The following is a 15,887-nucleotide window of genomic DNA, read 5'->3' on the forward strand; positions in this document are numbered from 1 at the left end:
CGCGCCCACCCGCAGCCATCCTTCTCCTTCTCCTCCTCCTCCTCCTCCTGCGCGACAACCCCCTCGCCCCCACCCAGACCCCCGGGGCTGAACCTCCCGCTCGACAAGCAGACGTCTCTGATTCAAGTGTGCATCGACTTCCGCCACTACACCAAGGGAACACAGACGACGGCCCGATTCTAGGACCGGGTGGCCGATGACTTCCGCCAGGTTTTGCGTCGGCCCGCTATGACTCCCGCGGCGGTCGAGCAGTTGGTCCGCGCGATCGAGGACGACTACGTGCGCTGGGTTGAGGCGTGGGAGCAGGGCCGGGCGCGGGACAAGGGTTCGGAGTATGAGGGGTGGTTGGGGAGGTGGATGAGGGGGCGGGATGGGTTTTATGCGAAAATCGCGGCGGCACGGGAGGATGAGAGAATAGCGGAGGCGCGGGAGGAGGAGGGGGAGGGGGAGGGGGAGGGATCGATGGGGCAGAAGCAGCACCAGCAGCAGCAGCAGCAGCAGGAGGAGGATGAGGAGGAGGATGAGGAGGAGGATGAGGATGAGGTTGAGGACGAGGATGAGGTTGAGGACGAGGATGAGGTTGAGGACGAGGATCAGGTTGAGGATGAGGTTGAGGCGCAAGAGCGTCGCGATCAACTAGCCACACTTCGTATGCCTCATGAGAAACGTCGCTTTATGGCCTCCAAGGCCTCCGAGGCCTCCGACGAGGTGCCACATAAAAGGCAGAGGCGCGCAAACCCGGAAGAATCTGAGAGGGCGCGCTTATTTCGCGTGATTGCTGACTCGTTGGAAGCTGAAAGCTCTTCCGAGCGCAAGGTGAAAGAGATGGAACACGAGATGCAAATCATGCAGCACAAGTTGGATAGGATGAACCACAAGGTAGACCTGATTCTAAAACACATCAAAAAATAGTGCAGATATGGAGATCTTCGAGAACTTCGCGGCCCAGACTCCTGCCGTACAACCACAAACATCAGGAAGCGGAATTTACAATGGACATAACTAAAAGATGGGAAATCGAGATATCAATTCATTAGAACTGCCTATGTTTACAGTATGTTCCAGGTCCTCAATGGATGTTTGCCATCGCAACAGTTAAGTTGCAAGACACACATCTAGTACGTCGCTGGGCGAGAATTTCTCATTTCAATATCAGCACTTCTTCGGCACAACCACAGTCATGGACAGGCTGGATTGCAATTTGACATCCGTGCTAGGGAACCTAAAAGAAAAGAGAATAAGGTGTCAGGTCAATGTATTAAAGTATGGCGGTCATGGCGACGAAATGAGGTATAGAACATGAGCCAGCCGCGGTCACTAGGTAAGTATCAAGACATGTCGTAACTCCGTAGAAGATATTGGAACAATCTACAGTTCCTGGTGGGCGAGCTCATGAATATTCTCGGGCGGCCGGAAGTTGCCCTTCCTAAGCTCTTGCCATGCGAGATCGAACCGCGCACCCAACATCCAAGCCGTGCCAATCTACAACAGTCAGTAAACAATCGTGTGAGAGACCGAGAAAGACATACCATAACAACCGAGACGATGACCACAATCACCAGCATGAGGCCCATCATAAAGCACACATCCTGGCGCGTGTCGGCCTCTTCCTCTCTCTTCTTACGCTCAGCCTCAGTCATCTCGCCGGTGATACGACGCTTGGCCACCTCGGCGGACTGAGTGGGGAAGATCGTCTCAATCCACTTCTCAATCTACCAAGTATTAGTAAGGGCTCACGTGAACCAAGGGGAGTCAACATACCCGTCCGCAGACCAGACTAATCTTCAGGAAGTTGGGATCCTTAGGAGTGTTCTTCTTGTGGATCCGACGGGCGTAGACACGGAAGGTGTCACTCAGTACCCGCAGGTTCTGGGTGGATTCGAACATGAGCTTGCACGCCTCACCCTTGGTGATCTTGATGTTTCTTTCGAAGATCGCCGGGTTGCGGAAGCACAGCTCCAGGGTAGCGATGGCCATGGACTGCGGGATGGCACAGAAGTTGAAGATACTCTGCTCCCGGAGACCAGCCAGATAGAACAGGCAGTCCTCCACATGTTCCAATGCGTTCAAGACCATCTCGGAGCCGCAGTTAAGCGCTGCCTCGCGATGCTGTGGGTCAAACAGATCGTCAAAGTTGGTGACGTGCTTCGACCAAATTTCTTTGGGCCAAAAGCGACGCTTATCGTCATTGTCCTCTCGGACGTCACGGATGATGTTGGTCTTCTGCAGGAAGAGACCCATCGACTTGTGCAGACGAGTGCGCTCCAAGAGAGCCGGGTTGGCAAACTCGGCCTCGACAAACAGACGCGTCAAGCCTTCGCCCACCAGACCAGCCACGTACCAGCAGTATTCATCGTACTCAGCCGTGGTCTTGACGCTGGCGTCCTCGAATTCGGCCTTCCGGCAGTAGTCGGCCATACCGTTGCCCATCTTATCGGTGATGTCCTTCACGATCGCCTGATAGGCCGGCTTCATGTTCTTGAATTCCGTGATGACGTTGTGAAACTGAACCAGCAGCTCACGGTCCTTCTCCTCGGGGCGGTTGCCGGTGAAGGTCCACCCATCCTGCTCGAGGAAATCCTTGAAGCCGCGGAGGAGAGGCTCCTTGGTCTCCAGAGGGATCGAGGTGTCATCTTCAATGGTGTCCAAGCCGCGCAGGACCAGGTAGAAAATGCAGACCGGCAGCAGCAACTCGGGATGTAACTCCTTGATGACGGCGCTGAAGCTGCGACTGGTCAAGTCGAGGAATTTGAAGCAGGCCTTCTGGGTTTCGGTCTCGTCCTTCTCATTGCGTTCGTGAACGGGTGAGTGCCAGACTTTCCTATTACCACGGGCGCGGACCCCTTCGTAAGCGTTGGCACAAACACACGACCCATCATCACCGCTCAAGGACGTGAGCCAGTACTAACCATTGCACTATCGACCTCAATTCTGAGGGGTGAAAGGTGTAGTAGAAGATGTTCGAAGCGAGGCCCATTGTGAAGACTGAAAAAACGACGGGGTATTACGACCGGCGAAAAGCCAGATTGACAACGTGAGGCAAGGATTATTATGGGGTCAACAACAGCAGCAGGATAAACAGTAGTGAATCAAGTGACCGAATCAACGGGAACCCAGACGATTGAAATGATAATCGTGGTACAATAATGTACAGACAGCTATGAGCGAATGGCCTCAGTAGCAGCAAAGGGGACGCGGAGAGAATGAGACGGAGGTGGAGGGGAAAGACGGGAGGAAGGAGGAAGGAGGAAGAAGAAGGGAAAGTATGGAGAGGAGGATGGAGAGTGAGAGAGAGAGGGAGGGAAATTAAATTGGGCGTAAAAAAGGGGGTGGGAGGAGGGAGGGAGAGAGTGAGAGAAGAAAGAGAAGAAGAAGAAGAGAAGAGAAGAGAAGAGGAGAAAAAAAAACAGTTGGTGGAAGAAAAGGTGGTGGATGGAGAGGAAGAAGCGAAGAGGAGAAAACCAAACGAGGCAATTCATTTTTCCCGCGCCGAGAAAGAGAGAAGAAGCGGTGCAAAGATGCAAACATCGCCTCTGACTGGCTCCGATGAGCCCCCGGGGGGCTGTGACCCGGTATTTACCGCATCCTTCGCCCGAGACTTGGCAGAGAGCGGGTCTTGCTGCCTCTTCTTGCCCCGTTGTGTGACCATACGTGACGGTACCTCTACCGCAACAGAGACCAAAAAAACATCGATCGCTCCCCCGCCATGACGAAAGGGTCGTCGCAAGGCATCCATCTGCCTTTCTCATGAAAAAATAGTCCCAATCTGACCAAACTGAACTCTACAACTGGTTGAGCTTCTACCTTCACAGATTAGATCTTGTGTGGTAGTTGACAACTTACCCTGCAGCAGCCTTTCCAAGACCCACGGCTGCATCTCTTCCCCCCTCCGCTGGCTGTTCTTTTGCTGCAGCCCAAAACCGATAGCCAAATCATCATCCCTCGCGTGGTCGGGTAAAAGCTTTGCTCCATCCCACCATGGTTGTCGACACTACATACTACGACGCCCTCGGCGTTCCTCCCACTGCGACCGAGCTGGAGATCAAGAAGGCCTACCGGAAGTTGGCTATCGTCACCCATCCTGGTTCGTCCGCGTGGCCCTGTGTTGTCAGCCCTCGAGCGAACTGACCCTTTGGCAGATAAGAACCCCGGCGATGAAACTGCACATGCGCGCTTCCAGGCGGTGAGAACGACCCTCGAGAGATAACCCCGCTGATACTAATCCTGCCCGGGCTTGACTAGATTGGAGAAGCCTACCAAGTTCTCAGCGATGAAGAATTACGCAAACGCTACGACAAGTTTGGCAAGGAGGATGCCGTCCCCGGCGGCGGTTTCGGTAAGTCGACGACGGCACAAGATACGCGGACAGCACTGACTCTGGTCTTCCAGAGGACCCGGCGGAATTCTTCAGCATGATCTTCGGTGGCAGTGCGTTTGTCGATCTCATCGGTGAGATCTCGCTCATGAAGGACCTGACCGCGACGATGGACATCACGATGCAACAGATGGAGGAGGAAGAACTGGCCGCCTCCGCCGAGGAGAAACTCAACATCCACGATGAGGAGCAAGCCGCTCGCGCCTCTGCCGAGGGTACGACGCCAACCGCGACTGAGTCCCCGGCCGCCGCACCCGAGAAGCCCGCCGCTGAAAAGCCCGCCGCGCCCACCTCTTCCAGCTCCGGTGCTAGCACGCCCCGCCGCTTCATGGGCCAGCAGGCCATCATGGACAAGTCCGAGGAGGAAGCGCGCATGGAGGCAGCCGGTCTGTCTCAGGAAGAGAAGGAGCTGCGCAAGAAGGAGAAGAAGAAGGGACTGTCGAAGGAACAACAGGAGCGGCTGGCAGCCTACGAGCTGGAGCGGAAGAAGGCCCGCGAGGAGCGCGTCAACACCCTGGCCACCAAGCTGATTGACAAGATCAGCGTGTGGACGGAGACCGACAAGGGCGCGGACGTCACCCGCGCCTTCGAGGAGAAGATCCGCCTGGAGGTGGAGAACCTGAAGATGGAATCGTTCGGTTTGGAGATCCTGCATGCGATCGGCGCCACCTACGTGCAGAAGGCTACGTCCTTCCTCAAGTCGCAGAAGTTCCTGGGTATCTCCGGCTTCTTCTCGCGCCTGAAGGACAAGGGCACTCTCGCCAAGGAGACCTGGACGACTATCTCGACCGCCATCGATGCGCAGATGACGATGGAGGAGATGGCCAAGTTGGAGGAGCGCGGTGGAGAGGACTGGACGGACGAGAAGAAGGCCGAGTATGAGAAGAAGGTGACTGGTAAGATCCTGGCGGCCGCCTGGCGTGGCAGCAAGTTCGAGATTCAGAGCGTGTTGCGGGATGTCTGCGACCAGGTCCTCGGCGACAAGCGCGTGAAGTTGGACAAGCGTGTTGAGCGCGCCCACGCTTTGGTGATTGCGGGCAACATTTACTCCAAGGTGGGTGGCTATCTACTTGCGCAGTTATCATGGAAGCTAATTCGAACTACAGGCCGAACGTGACCCCGAGGAGGAAGGTGACTTTATGGCATTCGAGCAGTTGATGGCCGAGTCAATGACGAAGAAGGGCAAGGATGAGAAGAAGAAGAAGGGCAAGCATGGGCATTTCCACCACCACCACGAGGAGGAGGCCGAGGCCACGGCTGCTTAGTTCTACTTGTGCATGTGTATTGATTTTGTCCCAGTATAAGGCTGTCTGGTTTCGACTGGATCCTTGGTTGGATATGGGATGTTTCTCTGTAGCGACTGGTATTTTGATTTTTCCACGCGCACCGATGATGTGACCCACCCATACTTAGATGGATTTTAATAGATTGCTTTTGCTTGAGGAGGTGATGTGGTGCTTAGAGTAGGGATGATTCAGAGCGGTGTTGATTTTGATGTGCCATGGCAAGATAGTAAAAAAAGTGAGACTTGCCTTCCCAACCCCGGTGAGTTGTTGTGCCTGCAGATTCCCCAGCCTCCCGACATCGGGGCTTTTGCCTGATAAGCTTTGAGCCTTCTTGCTCCCGTTCGCAGGTCGAGTCCACCGTCCGTCCATCTGCAACTAGTGCCAAGTCTGAATAATTTATCTCCTATCAAGGTCCCCCGCACGCGACCAGCTACCGTGTTTGGATTACTCCTCCCCACTGTTGGCCGTCTAGCTGGAATGTAACCAGTTTCTGCTGCCCTTGATACGGCGGAGTTCCGCGTCTTTTGTCCGACAATTGACTCCATTGATCGTCACAATCCTTCTTGCGTCGCCCACCCGCCCCGTTATGGACCGCGGTATATAACCCTAACTTCCCCCGCCTGCTGCACGATGACTCCGAGACCTCCCCGGCTGTGTCATCGTACGACCCGCGCCTCCCTCTTCATAACCCTCGGCCTGCTCCTCCTGGCTCTGAACCTCATCCCCTCCTCAATGCTGCTCTCCTCCACCCAGGTGATCCTGGCCACCGTGGGCGCCAGCGCGGCTGCTCTGCCCAGCACATCATCCGCCGCAGCCTCCGCACCGACGGGCTCCGCCCTACCCGCTGGCTTCGACATCACCGCATACTGGGGCAACCTGAGCCCCTACAAAGATGGCCCCGGGTTCAACGTCTCAACCGGCGTTCCGCTGGGCTGCGAACTCTCGCAGGTGCACGTCCTGCACCGTCACGCCCAGCGGTACCCGACGCCGTATGCTCTCGACGGCCTCAGCATGGAGGCCTTCGCGCAGAAGCTCCAGAACTACAGCCTGCAGCACCCCAACGAGACGCTGGGCACCGGCCCGCTGGCCTTTCTGAACGACTGGAGATACCTCATGGGCGAGGACCTTCTGCTGCCCTCCGGCGCGGCCACCGAGGCGAGCTCCGGGGCCAACTTCTGGAACAAATACGGCCGGCCGCTGTTCCGTGCCCCGGCCGGTCTCGCGGACTGGGATCCGTCGTTGAACGTGTATCCGAACGGGACGCAGCGGCCCAAGCCCATCTTCCGGACGACGGGACAGGCGCGGATTCTTGAGAGCGCGCGGTGGTGGTTGAGTACGTATCTCCCTTTTACCTACCCGACCATTCCCTTACGTTATGTACTAACCGCCCCGATCCAAAAAGGTGGATTCTTCAGCAGCACGAACGCCAACAACTCCGCCAGCCAATACGACCTAGTGATCATCCCGGAGACGAGCGGCTACAACAACACTCTAGCAGCGACGTGCCCCGAAGCGCAGTACGAGGGGTGAGTACCGTAGTTCCAAACCATCCATCCCCCCGCTTCGTCAAACCCAAAACTAACCCCCCGGTCCCAAACAAAAAGGGACACCTCCGCCGAAACCTTCCTGACCAAAACCACCCCGGCAATCCTCAACCGGCTCACCCCCTACCTCCCCCGCCGCCTCGCCTCGACGCTCACCCCCCTCGACATCCTCAGCATGCTGAACCTGTGCCCGTACGAGACCGCCGTCCTAGGCAGCTCCGCTTGGTGCCCGCTCTTCACGGCCTCGGACTGGGAAACGTTCGCCTACGCGCTCGACCTCCAATTCTACGGCGACTACGGCTTCGGCGCCGCGTCGGGCCGCGCGCAGGGCCTCGGCTGGGTGCTCGAGCTGGCCGCCCGCCTCAACAACACCCTCATCACCGCGCCCGCGGCCAACATCAACCTCACCTACGACTCGTCCCCCGCCACCTTCCCGCTGCATCAGAAACTGTACATGGACATGTCGCACGACGACGTGATCGTCTCCGTGCTGGCCGCGCTGGGCGTCGAGTATTTCAACTTCGGCCCCGCCGGGTTGCCCGGCAATGTGAGTGTGCCGCCGCCCCGGAATTTCCGGTTGAATGAGGTGGCGCCGTTTGGGGCGCATCTGGTCGCGGAGGTGTGGTCGTGTCCCGCGGGTCGGGAGCGGGTGCTGGGTGGGGAGACCTTGTATGTGAATCCGACGGTGAAGGGGGTCGTGGAGGCGGAGGATTGGATTAGGTTTGTGTTGAATGGGAAGGCTGTGCCGCTGGGGGGCGTGAGTGGGTGTGAGCGTGATGATAGTCAAGATGGGTTTTGTTTGGTGGAGGGGTTGTTGGGCGGTGTTGGCGAGATGGTCAGGTTGGCGGAGTATGATAGGGCTTGTTTGGGGAATGGGACCGCTGGTAAGGGGGGGCAGGTGGGCGATGGACGGCCGGAGTAGTTGCAGTGGTATACTGTGTACTGCTGGATGAGATGGAAGTTGGTGTTTGTGGTGGATGAGTAGGGTGGAAGAAGGTGTGGTGAGGACGATGATGAGTCCATGGTTTGAGAAATGAGACGCGGTGGAGGTAAGACCGTTGATCTGGACCCCGGAAAACTCGCAGGAAGTAGAATGAATCCATTCGATCTCGATTCTATGGATAATGTCTAAACGCTGGGGTATCTAGTAACAGTAACAGTAACAGTAACAGTAACAGTAACAGTAACAGTACCAGAGCAAGTTGCTGATCAGCCGGCCAACACAAATCAATCTATCGCTATCGCTTGTAACACACAGAAGCAAAAAAGACTAAATGCCAGCTTTAGTCGCGGTCCACAAACGCTCTCTCCGAATGCTGCAATCGAAGTCGAAGCCAGGGTAGAATATTAAGTATTAAGTAGAAGGGAAAAACGACGCCTGTACGGGCAGCTCATCGTTAATGGTTGGATGGCTCTTCGTCGGAGAGCTCCTCGTCCGACAGCTCCTCCTCGGAAAGATCCTCGTCCGATCGCGTCCTGTCGGACAAGTCTTCAGAGGTACTGGGGCTCGGGAGTGCAGGCACCACGTACTCCGGGTCGTTGGGGTCATGCATGTCCTCGGGCGCGAGCACCCGACCGCCCAGTTGTACGTCGCCCACATGGACCCGGTACTCGAGCGCCCGCTGACCTTCCTTGATGAGCTCCTCGGTCCACCCCAGGCACCGCTTCAGGCTCTGGTTCATCCGTTGGCTGTCGGCGAGCAGCTCCTGGTGTTTGGCCAGGTCGAGCAGGAACCGTTTCTCATCCCGTGTCCGATGGCTCGCATCCGGCTCAACCTGCGAGTCGGCCGGACTGAGCACGCCTGAATCAGCCATGGAATCCTCCTCGTCGCTCAAGTCCGACAATTCCTGCGGCGACGACCGGGTCGACGACCGCTCGCTGTGGGCCTCGTCGATCTCGCTGTGAATGGATAGCGTGGCAGACGCAGATCGCGACGACTGCGCCATGGACAACCGTCCCGAGCGGCTGAGGCGTCGGTACCGTCGTAGTTCCGCGTTCTGCTTGCGCATCTCGCGCTCCAGGGTTCGGTTGATGGCCAGCAGTGACGAGCTTCTGATTTCCAGATCCAGAATCCTCCGCTCGGTCCGCGCATTCAATGCTACGTCGTTGGAGGCTTGGCCACCGCTTTCTGACTTCGACGGACTCTGCATTCCGGAGCCATGTGTGTCAACCGACGCGATCGACCCATTGCTGAAGACGCGAGGACGAAGACCTGGCAACGGATCGGTAGCTATAGTGCTGGTGTCGAGCTTGGGTTCGGAGGGAGATATGATCAACGGGCTGGGTCGGAGGCCTTCTTTGTGGGGGTGAGGCATGGCGAGTGGGGCACTATTAGGGGCACCGTTGTTTGCCGAGTCCACGCTGGATGATTTGAGGTGGCGCACGGCGGGGACAGGTCGGGCGGAGACGGTGCTCAATGGAGGGCTTTGAGGCTGTACACTGGGTTCTAGGGGCTCTTCCAACTGTGAGCTGACCTGAGATGCAACGCCGTCGGAAAGGCGGGGGTTTGAGTTCACCCGAGCGGGTCGTAGTCGCGGTGAGGGAGAGGCAGGCTTGGACGAAACCACAGAGCGAGACAGCGATCGACGCTTGTACGAAGTAGGTCCTGTGCCAATATCACTCATCGGCGCTTGTCTTTCCTCTTGTCCGTTTGCGTAGACGAATGTAGTCGCGGAGGCCGATTTGCCCGCCAGTTTGGGCCGGACCTCGGTCGTCTCGGATGACGAAATTGTGGATCGGGCATCACTGGCGTGGAAAAACATGGGAGATGCAGACGCATTCTCGGAGGATATATGAGGTCGTGCGAGATGATTGGACTCTCCTGCCACTGTTTTGGTTCGGGCAACCTTCGGGGGTTCCAGCATGCCTCCCCGGACTGGGCTCCGCTCGGTGCGGAACCGCCCCTGATGGCCCCCCTGAGCCACGCTGGGTTGGGCCCAGGACACATGTAGTGAGCTCGTCCCATTCGAGGAGAGATTATTCGGCGAAGCAGTCGAACCGTCTCTTCTGCTGGCGCGGGAACCGGATCGAGGGGTCACGTTGGCACTGAGGAGGGAGGGTTCCGGCTCCCGCCGACCAGGGGCCGAGGAGGGATGCTCGGAGGGGGTCGACCGGTTAGGGGTGCGATATCCGCCTGGCGTGGCTAGTCGAGGAGTCAAAGGAGATTGAGACTTGGTTTGGGTGCGATGGAAGGATGCACTGAGGGCGGGGGTAAGGGGTTTGGCGAGATGGCCATGGGATTGTTTATCGGAGGTCATAGTTGCGGCAATCGAGGGGCGGCAGGAAAGGAGGGCGACTTATGGCATTGCGATGCTCCAGGAAGTTCTGAAGCATGATGGCACCAGCCGGTCACGGATCGCAAATTGAAAAGAAAGCCGTCAGGGTCAGGCAAGGTGAGGATGGGAAGAGGATAAGCGAGGCAAAAAGAGAAGAGAATTCGTGTGGGTTGTTGGGAGGGGGGGGGGAGTAGTGGTGAAAAGTGGGTGGAGTTAGTGGTGGTTTAGTTGCTGCCGACGGCGAGTTGTTGGCAGCAGCAGTCAGTCAGTCATAATTAATGAAGAGTTTAAAGTAAAGTAGAATGTTTTGGCCGAGCAAAACAATCCCCGCCCAATCCGGTTAGCTTTCCTCCTCCGCCGCCCGCCTTTCGTTTCACCGCCGCTATTATTATCCATTCAACCTTCTTCTTCTTCATCTTCATCTTCATCTTCTTCCTTCTCTCCCTTCGAAAGATAACCGACAGCTAATCGAACATCAGATGGAGCTGCTGATACGAGGCGTACCTTCACCAGCCGATCTGGACCACACACCAGATCACGGCCCGATGCCTCCCAGCCTCCGCCAACCCCTCGCGCATTGCATGGGCTGATGCAATTGACCCCCGATCGAGCCCGAAGCTTCATCCAGCTTAGTCACTCGGTGGCTACGGCGATCACCCCATAGTATCATATCAGGACTTCTACGCCCGGGATCCCCTCATTCCCTCCGTGAGGCTCGCGAGTTGATCCGATCAGATCAGGGACGCAGTTGACCCCGGTTTACCTCTGATCTCATGGGGAATGCCCGATCGGCCCATGTGTAGTGCACGTGATTCCCCCCTCCACTATGGCAGCCACGCAAGGGATGCATGGTCCTTCACCTCTGACGCCTGCGTCATCTGACACTCCAGATTTCTTGATTCTGGCGCCGAATCTGGGGTGGGAATGTGGTGTGCCAAGCTGATGGAGTTGTCTCTTCAAAGGGATAACATAGCCAGCTTAAATACCAACTATTGCCAGGACAAACCATCCTCCTGGTTGCTGATTGACTTCTTGCGCCCGTAGCGTTGCATTTGCTTCCCAATGTTCGTTATCCACCTAGATAAGGTGTCTGTCTCTGGTGAATGCCCGCTTGGTTCCTGGGGTTCCGGCCCAGTTCCGCCTCTGCGCAATGGTCTTTGAGGATAAATTCAGTAGTGGTCGCCCGATCCCACAGAAGTACAAAGTCTATCAATAGAGCATATTGGCCACAGGCTTTATGCTCATCGAGATGGTTGAGCTTCCAGAGGTGCATAATCTTACTACCTCACCAACCAAATTCTTGGATACAACCAAGCAATTGAAGAATATCAATGCTCCATTTGACTCTTGTGGTCAGGCCCAAACTTACGTTGCCGACTATCTATTTACTTGTGTGTAATTTCACCATAACTGGTTGCTTGTGCCGCTCGACCTCCCAGGATTCAGACTGCCATTCATCACAAATTTCTTCAGAGCTAAGACACGAATTCAAGTGGTACCTGCCGGTAACTAATACGGGGGAAGCATTCTGACTGTGGCTTATCTTGCAGAAGGTCTAGGGCTGGGTGTGCAACAACCGCCGCAACGTCGGCGTCGGAATCGGGTTAGAGCCAAACACTCGATGAAGATATTACCGCTGCAAGATAGTCACTGTGAATTAGCGTGGCGGGCGTTGTTGCGCTTCAGAGTCTTATGGCGTGCTTATTTTTCTTTTCGTTGCCCCCTTATTATCTTGCAGCGACCATGAACTTGCTTGTCATTTCCGTTTTGCAACGTGCTTCTAGGATTTGCCTGAGTCGAACATCGAAATTCAGAAGAACCGGATTTCAAGATGAGAATCGGCAACACACCCTCGAGCGGCAATCCTGTGGCGTATGCTCAGGAGGATCGCGTGCAGAGTATCCTTCAACGCCAGCTGGACGGATTACCTACCACACCCTCTGCAAATTGCACGGTGTTTGACTACGTGGGAAAATTGGATTTGCTTCTTATTGGAATCAGTACTTTGGCGGCCATAGTCGCTGGGGCACTCAACCCTCTACTTACTGTTGTCTACGGTCTGGTGGTTAGGTCTTTCCAGAAGCATGCGAACGGCGTGGATGATGGCGCAAATCTCTCCTCCAATGTGTCGAAACTCGCGCTGTACAACGTCTACCTCGGGATAGCCGAGTTCGTCCTCATCTACATTGCGACAGTGGGCTTCTACCACACAGGCGAGCGCATCACCCGGAACTTGCGTCGTGTATACTTGAGGGCGATCATCCGGCAGAATATCGCCTTCTTCGACACGCTGAGTCCCGGGGAGTTCACCGCACGTATCACGTCCGACATGAACGTCATTCAGGAAGGCATTACTAGCAAAATTTCAACCTTCTTGACAGCCTTGGCTACTTTCGCCTCGGCTGTTGTGGTTGCGTTCTTTGAGTACTGGAAATTAGCTTTGATGCTGATCTCAACTTCCCTCATCATTGGCGGGGCTGAGTTTCTAGGGGCTATGTATGCTTTGAAATTCAGTCGACAGAGCTCAGCGGCTTTGAATCAGGGAGCCTCTGTCGTAGAGGAAACCATCAGCTCTATCCGACATGTTGCTGCGTACGGGATCCAGAGTGCCATGCGTGAGCGATATTTGAAGCATCTTGACTTGGGCGAGACTTGGGGGCTCAAAGCACGATTGTCGGTAACGTTTATGATCGGAATCATGAATTCAGTACCGTATCTAAGCTACGCTTTGGCCTTTTGGCAAGGGTCCCGCTACGTTATCACTGGGGAGATGAGTGGGTCAGCCGTGGTCACAACGACCATGGCCATCATCATCGCTTCGTTCGCTGTTGGCCGGGTGGCTCCCAGTGCAGAGTCAATGGTCAAAAGTGTAGTACATGCCGGAGTCATTATGAAAGCTATTGCTCGCCAATCTCCCCTCGATCCACTGACCACGGAGGGACGAACCCTACCAGACGTTCACGGTGACGTTGAGTTTCACGATATCAGCCTGGTATACCCATCACGGCAGTCTGTGCAGGTTCTCGATCAGGTATCTCTGCACTTCCCGGCAAACAAGACGACGGCTCTAGTGGGAGCATCTGGCTGCGGGAAGAGTAGCATAGTCGGGCTTTTGGAGCGGTTCTATGAGCCAACTGGTGGTTATATCAGTGGGTAGCCACACCATGGATATCATCATTCATTTATCTAATCTCTATATAGCATTGGACGGTGTCGATATCACGCACCTCAACCTACGTTGGCTGCGACAGCAAATGTCCTATGTGGTGCAGGAGCCGGTCCTATTCAACAGGAGTATCTTCGACAATATCCTCCTAGGACTGAACGATCTAGGACAACATAGAACCATGCTTGAGGCGAGAGAGCTGGTGCATGCCGCGGCGAAAGTCGCCCATGCCCATGATTTCATCATGGCTTTGCCGCAAGGGTATCACACTGAAGTGGGTACGAAGGGCCTGCAATTGTCTGGCGGTCAACGGCAACGCATATGTATTGCAAGAGCAGTCATCAGCAATCCGAAGATTCTACTGCTGGATGAGGCTACATCTGCCCTTGACTCGAAGTCCGAAAAGGCGGTTCAGCTGGCTTTGGACTCAGCTGCCAGAAATCGAACGACAATTGTCATTGCTCACAGGTTGTCGACTATACGAAACGCCGACAACATCATTGTTATGGGTAAGGGAGTCATTCTTGAACAAGGAACACATGAAGATTTGATGGCCCTAAAAGGTGCCTATGCACAACTCGTAGAGGCACAGCAGGTTGACAGTGCCACGGACGGGGAGGCAAATGGGCGTCTCTTAAGTACTGAAGACGATGCTTCGAGTGATGGCAAGGCTGGGCCCTATGAAGTGTCGGAAACAGTCAACTTTCATCACGACGACTATCTCGCCAATGATCATGGACCACTTCATGACTCCAGACCTTCATTCAGAACCTACTTTCGAGTGGTGCGCAAGCTCAATAGAGAAGAGGTTGCAATAGTACTCACTGGACTTCTACTGTGCATTCTTACGGGATTTGTGGTTCCAACGTGAGTACTTGCGCATGCTGCCTGAGAAGCGGCTAACATGTAGAAGGCAAGCTGTCTTCTTCGCAGAATCGATAAGTGCTATCACTCTCGACTCGACGAGATATAGCAAGCTTCGCCATGATATTGACTTTTGGTCCTTACTTTTCGTGATCCTTTCTATCTTTGCCTTCATCACATGGATAAGCCAAGGGATATGCTTTTCCCGGTCTACAGAGCGACTCACACACAAAACCCGAGACCAAACATTCCAGTCCATCATCCGTCAAGACATAGCGTTCTTCGATGAGAAGAGAAACTCCCCTGGAGCGCTGACGTCGTTCGTCTCGACCACGGCCACTGACATTACCGGCCTGAGCGGGCCCATCATCGGCTCCAGCCTCACCTTCATCGCAGCCCTGGCCATAGGCATCACTGTCTCGCTCATCACGGGCTGGAAGCTCGCTCTCGTCTGCATCGCGACGATCCCCATAGTGGCAGGATGCGGCTATGTTCGCCTCCGCGTCCTCGCACTGTTCGACCAGCGGGTCCGCAAAACGCACGAAGAGGCCGCTGTCTACGCGACGGAGATCATAACGACGATCCGATCGGTCGCTTCCCTCACTCTCGAGGAGTACTTCCTGGACGAGTATACGGCCATCCTCTCGCGCTCGGCCGCTCAGTCCATGCGATCGATCCTCAAAGCCTCGGCCCTGTATGCCGCGTCGCATTCATTCACCTTCTTCTGCGGCGCCCTCGCCTTCTGGTACGGCGGCACACTCCTCGCCAAAGACGAGTACACCATCCTCCAATTCTACGTCTGCTTCGGCGCCCTGATCTCGGGCGCTCAAATCGCCGGCGCGGTGGTCTCCTACGCGCCCGACATGAGCAAAGCGCTGCACGCGGGCGAAGAGATCGACCGCCTCCTCAACCGGGCCGTGCAAATCGATACTCAGGAGCACCACCAACATTCCACGATAGACCACCACGGCGCCATCGAATTCCAAAACGTCACCTTCCACTACCCCTCCCGACCCGCGCACCCCGTCCTCCAGAGTTTTTCCCTCACCATCCACCCGGGCCAATTCGTCGCGCTCGTCGGACCCAGCGGCTCCGGCAAGACCACCGTCCTCCAGCTCTTAGAGCGGTTCTACACCCCCACCGCCGGCCAAATCCTGCTGAACGGCGTCGACATCTCGCACCTGGACGTCACCAAATACCGCCAGACCTTCTCGCTTGTCAGCCAAGAACCCGTCCTGTACGACGGGACCATCCGCGAGAATCTCCTCCTCTGCGGTGCCGACCGCCCGCTCGACGACGAGGATTCATTGAGGGTGTGCAAGGAGGCGAATCTCTATGATTTCGTCGTCTCGCTTCCGTACGTTCACCCCCCCCCCC

The 15,887-nt window shown here is 55.8% G+C and overlaps 5 protein-coding genes across 5 annotated transcripts in view; 3 read left to right on the forward strand and 2 right to left on the reverse strand.

The window, feature by feature from the left end:
* Window positions 1–1,010: 1,010 nt before the first annotated feature.
* Window positions 1,011–2,994, reverse strand: erg9 (bifunctional farnesyl-diphosphate farnesyltransferase/squalene synthase). Its single transcript, XM_025647392.1, has 4 exons — window positions 2,910–2,994; window positions 1,762–2,821; window positions 1,530–1,712; window positions 1,011–1,482 (listed from the first exon to the last, which is right to left on the reverse strand). Exons 1-4 carry the CDS (start codon window positions 2,975–2,977, stop codon window positions 1,369–1,371), a joined length of 1,425 nt encoding a protein of 474 aa, XP_025504013.1. The 5' UTR covers window positions 2,978–2,994; the 3' UTR covers window positions 1,011–1,368.
* Window positions 2,995–3,727: 733 nt separating this feature from the next.
* On the forward strand, window positions 3,728–5,824 carry BO66DRAFT_349940 (DnaJ domain protein). Its single transcript, XM_025644701.1, has 5 exons — window positions 3,728–4,084; window positions 4,140–4,183; window positions 4,243–4,336; window positions 4,390–5,429; window positions 5,482–5,824. The coding sequence occupies exons 1-5, from the start codon at window positions 3,979–3,981 to the stop codon at window positions 5,638–5,640; spliced, it is 1,443 nt and encodes a 480-aa protein (XP_025504014.1). The 5' UTR covers window positions 3,728–3,978; the 3' UTR covers window positions 5,641–5,824.
* Window positions 5,825–6,291: 467 nt separating this feature from the next.
* On the forward strand, window positions 6,292–8,455 carry BO66DRAFT_451680 (histidine phosphatase family protein; the record flags this gene model as incomplete). Its single annotated transcript, XM_025651876.1, has 4 exons — window positions 6,292–6,322; window positions 6,476–6,994; window positions 7,064–7,187; window positions 7,266–8,455. The coding sequence occupies 4 exons, from the start codon at window positions 6,292–6,294 to the stop codon at window positions 8,125–8,127; spliced, it is 1,536 nt and encodes a 511-aa protein (XP_025504015.1). The 3' UTR covers window positions 8,128–8,455.
* Window positions 8,456–8,602: 147 nt separating this feature from the next.
* On the reverse strand, window positions 8,603–10,669 carry BO66DRAFT_420528 (uncharacterized protein; the record flags this gene model as incomplete). Its single annotated transcript, XM_025649877.1, has 2 exons — window positions 8,736–10,669; window positions 8,603–8,681 (listed from the first exon to the last, which is right to left on the reverse strand). The coding sequence occupies exons 1-2, from the start codon at window positions 10,460–10,462 to the stop codon at window positions 8,603–8,605; spliced, it is 1,806 nt and encodes a 601-aa protein (XP_025504016.1). The 5' UTR covers window positions 10,463–10,669.
* A 1,388-nt stretch (window positions 10,670–12,057) lies between these two features.
* Window positions 12,058–15,887, forward strand: part of BO66DRAFT_91325 (multidrug resistance protein) — a 4,456-nt gene continuing 626 nt past the window's right edge. Inside the window, exons 1-3 of the mRNA XM_025653705.1 lie at window positions 12,058–13,629; window positions 13,682–14,513; window positions 14,560–15,867. Coding sequence (XP_025504017.1) covers window positions 12,312–13,629; window positions 13,682–14,513; window positions 14,560–15,867 — 3,458 coding nt within the window. The 5' untranslated portion in view covers window positions 12,058–12,311. The remainder of the gene's footprint in view (window positions 13,630–13,681; window positions 14,514–14,559; window positions 15,868–15,887) is intronic.

Source organism: Aspergillus aculeatinus (genome assembly GCF_003184765.1).
Source record: "Aspergillus aculeatinus CBS 121060 unplaced genomic scaffold BO66scaffold_24, whole genome shotgun sequence".
Lineage (NCBI taxonomy): Eukaryota > Fungi > Ascomycota > Eurotiomycetes > Eurotiales > Aspergillaceae > Aspergillus > Aspergillus aculeatinus.

Coding starts and splice junctions, on each gene's coding strand:
- erg9 (XM_025647392.1), bottom strand. CDS start 2,977: ATGGGCCTCGCTTCGAACATCTTCTACTACACCTTTCACCCCTCAGAA. Junction 2,822..2,909: donor TTGAGGTCGATAGTGCAATG/GTTAGTACTGGC, acceptor CCGTGGTAATAG/GAAAGTCTGGCACTCACCCG. Junction 1,713..1,761: donor TTAGTCTGGTCTGCGGACGG/GTATGTTGACTC, acceptor AATACTTGGTAG/ATTGAGAAGTGGATTGAGAC.
- BO66DRAFT_349940 (XM_025644701.1), top strand. CDS start 3,979: ATGGTTGTCGACACTACATACTACGACGCCCTCGGCGTTCCTCCCACT. Junction 4,184..4,242: donor CACATGCGCGCTTCCAGGCG/GTGAGAACGACC, acceptor GGGCTTGACTAG/ATTGGAGAAGCCTACCAAGT. Junction 5,430..5,481: donor CGGGCAACATTTACTCCAAG/GTGGGTGGCTAT, acceptor TTCGAACTACAG/GCCGAACGTGACCCCGAGGA.